The sequence below is a fragment of the Gossypium arboreum genome, chromosome 5 (genome assembly GCF_025698485.1).
Source record: "Gossypium arboreum isolate Shixiya-1 chromosome 5, ASM2569848v2, whole genome shotgun sequence".
NCBI lineage: Eukaryota > Viridiplantae > Streptophyta > Magnoliopsida > Malvales > Malvaceae > Gossypium > Gossypium arboreum.
The window spans coordinates 51,137,926-51,141,435 of NC_069074.1; the positions used below are offsets into that span (position 1 = coordinate 51,137,926).

Below are 3,510 nucleotides of genomic sequence, written 5' to 3' on the forward strand. Positions count from 1 at the left end.
TTGAAATAAAAATAAAATCGCAGGAACAATTTACAAACAACTAAAATTATTAAAACTATACTGAGGACCAAAATTCGATGCACGCCAACCAAAGGGGATTAAAAACAAAATTATCCCAAATACCAAAACACAGTATTCTAGCGCGGACTGAATTGAGATGACGCACAAATTTCAGCGTAAAAACGCAAGAAACAGAATAGGGTTTAATTAAAAGGCAGCACAAATAGAAGGGACTAGCCACGCAAATTACCCATTTTAGGCACACAGACCCCTTCCTTTACCCAAACGGTGTTGTTTTATTTTTACTATTTAAATCAAACCTTTATTTTAAAACCATTTTAACCTTTATTTCTGTTTTATTTTTTTCTAAAAAAAAAAACCTAATACTCTCAGACTCCCTATCTCTTCTCTTTCTTTTCAGCCGACAAGGCCATTTCCTGCTCACTTAACCACTGCCATGGCCGGTGGCCGGCGTTACGGAGAACGAGCCTTTAAGCTCTGTCTTCAAAGTCCCTTTTGAAGGCTAAACCTTCAGTAACCAAAGAACGAGGAGAAAAGGAGTTCTCTGTCCCTTTGTCGAACCCGATTACAACGATGGAGAAATCACTCCGACGGCAAGCTCGAAGGGATTCAAGTGACCATTTTTCCTTCCTTCTTAGTTTTTTCTTAAACAGATTCGCGAAGAGAAAGAAAAAAATAAAAGAAAATACAGTAGAAAAAAATCAAAAAAATCAAAATCAAAAGAACCAAGAACACCATTTAATTTCCAACCTTTCTTTCGATTTGCTTGTTTGCGTTTCGGTTTCTAATATCTCTGTTACAATCTTTTTTTTTTATATTTAAAAAAAAAAGAAAACCCCTCTCCGAAATCCTCCTTTCGAATACAAACTATCCTTTGGCCTTTATAGCCATTTTTGCATTGTTTAAAAATACATATTTATTTGTTTTTACTGCCTTTGCTACTATTTTGTCTTGCTTTTTGTACTATTTGCGTGTTGCCTTGTCTCTGTTCCCTCTCTGTTGCTTATTTACAGGTGTTGATGGAGGAGAACTTTGAGCGGCGTGTGTGCTGGAGCAGTGGTACGGCGCACATGGGTAGCGGCACACACTACTGCTAGGGTTTCTCAGATGGTGGAACTAGTTTAGGTTTGGGCCATTTTGGGCTTGTTTTAGTTTGGGGTTTGGCTGTAAGGTTGGGTTTAGTTTGTTTTTTTGTTTTTTTGGATGGGGTTCACAAAATTTGGGCTTTTTATTTCTTGTCTATTATTGTAATGGGCCCGGGCAAAATTTAGTTTTCACACATTATAACATATTTTTTTAAAGGAATTTTTTTTGAAGAAAATAATTTTTCTAGATTTACAAATAAGATGATCACGCAAGGACATAAATCTATATGACACATTGTTTAAAGCATTACTAATAAAAACTGTATCAAAATTTTTAGACCCAATGGTGTTCTTTTTAAAAGCAGGTAGACCTACTTTAGATAAGCACCCCCACACTTTCAAGTATTGTAGATTAAAGGCATAAAATTTTCATAATTCATATGAGGTGCAGTCAAATTTTTTATGAGACACCCTATTAAGAATATGTTTTGCAGAAAGTACGACTCACCCACATATTGTCAAGCAAGCTAGTTCTTAGAAGTAAGGCATTTGTCATTTCTTTTAAAGTTCTATTCTTTCTTTCAACTATGTCATTTTGTTGTGAAGTTTAAGGGGCAGTGGTCTCATGTATTATGCTATGTTTCTCACATACTTCTTTTAGGAAATTAGTGCTATATTCATCTCTTCTATCAGATCTAACTCATTTTATTCTCCAAAAAAGATATTGGGAATTAATTCCCAATAAATAAGAAATAATTGAGCGTGAGAGCCAAATGAATCGAAAGGTTCATGTTTGGTTCGGGAAGGGATCATGGAATTTTTGAAATAAAAAAAAATGAATAGAAAGATAATATACTTTCATTAAGTGATTTATTAGATAATCAAAAGAGAGGATCTTGAATACTATTTGAAATTCGAAAAACTACGCGGGGGCTATTGAAAGGTGGAAAAGGCCCGCCCGCTTACGGAAAGTAGAAATGGAAGCGGATCAGTTTGAGTGAATGGATACTCGAGATAGAACGAGAAAAATTGAATTTGATTAATTCAACTTATAAGATTTTGGAACAATTAGAAAATTACAAAAATGAAACCATTTATTTTGAACAACAAAGAGCGATTAATCAAGTCCGACAACGGGTTTTCCAACAAGCTTTACAAGGAGCTCTGAATAGTTCTTTAAACAACGAGTTACATTTATGCACCATTAGCGCTAATATTGGCTTGTTTGGGGTGATGAAAGAAATAACTGATTAGCCATTTTTTTTACCTTTTACTTTATTGTAGATTGTAGGCATTATTTTTTTTCTTCTAAAAAATAATTAGGAAATACTCATGGTAACTATTAGAGCCGACGAAATTAGTAATATTATTTGTGAACGTATTGAGCAATATAATAGAGAAGTAAAGATTGTAAATACTGGTACCGTCCTTCAAGTGGGCGACGGCATTGCTCGTATTCATGGTCTTGATGAAGTAATGGCAGGTGAATTAGTAGAATTTGAAGAGGGTACCATAGGCATTGCCCTAAATTTAGAATCAAATAATGTTGGTGTTGTATTAATGGGTGACGGTTTGATGATACAAGAGGGAAGTTTTATAAAAGTAACAGGAAAAATTGCTCAGATACCAGTGAGTGAGGCTTATTTGACCATACTTCTATTTTATACTTCTATTTTATAAAGAAGAAAGGATTTATCAGCTTCATCTTTTGACCATAAGAGATAAACCTTTGTGTATCTAGAAAAATCATCTACAAAGGTAATATGTAGCATTTTTCTCCTTTACTCTCTGTGTTTCTAAAGTCTGCTAGATCTGTATGAATTAACTTTAAAAGTACAGTCTTCTCATCGTCAACAGGTTTGGAGTGAGGTCTTGTATGCTTTGATTCAACATAGATTTCACATTTATAACGTTGTTGTTATCTAGATTAGGAAGCAATTTCATCTTTTTAAGCATTTTATAAGAGTAAAAGTTCACGTGTCGTAATCTAGCATGTGACATATCGAGAGACTCAATAGTGTAAGCAGAAGTAGAAGCATTAGATACAGTCTCAATCACAAACAACCTTCCACTTAGGAAACCTTTTCTTATATAGTTTCCATTATGAGAAAGTACAAGTTTTTCAGATTCAAATACTAGTTTAATATTTGTCTTATTCAGAAGTCCACAACTAATCAAGTTTCTACGTAAAGCATGAACACACAAAACATTATTTAAAGCAAGTAGTTTGCCAGCAGTAAGCTTAAGTAAAATCTTTCCTTTACCGAGTACTTCTGAATTGCTTGAATTACCCATATAGACTTGATCACCTTCAACTACATTCTCAAATTTGGTGAACGCCTCTCTATTGGCGCAGAAATGTTTAGAAGCACATGTGTCTACTATCCACTTAGTGTCATTTTCT

General features: G+C 34.1%; 1 protein-coding gene across 1 annotated transcript; it reads left to right on the forward strand.

Annotated features, from left to right (window-relative positions):
* Positions 1 to 2,438: 2,438 nt before the first annotated feature.
* On the forward strand, positions 2,439 to 2,786 carry LOC128292674 (ATP synthase subunit alpha, chloroplastic-like). Its single transcript, XM_053027567.1, has one exon. The coding sequence runs from the start codon at positions 2,439 to 2,441 to the stop codon at positions 2,784 to 2,786; it is 348 nt and encodes a 115-aa protein (XP_052883527.1).
* Positions 2,787 to 3,510: the final 724 nt, after the last annotated feature.

Excerpts from the sequence above, each read along its gene's own strand:
- LOC128292674 (XM_053027567.1), top strand. The coding sequence starts at position 2,439 with ATGGTAACTATTAGAGCCGACGAAATTAGTAATATTATTTGTGAACGT.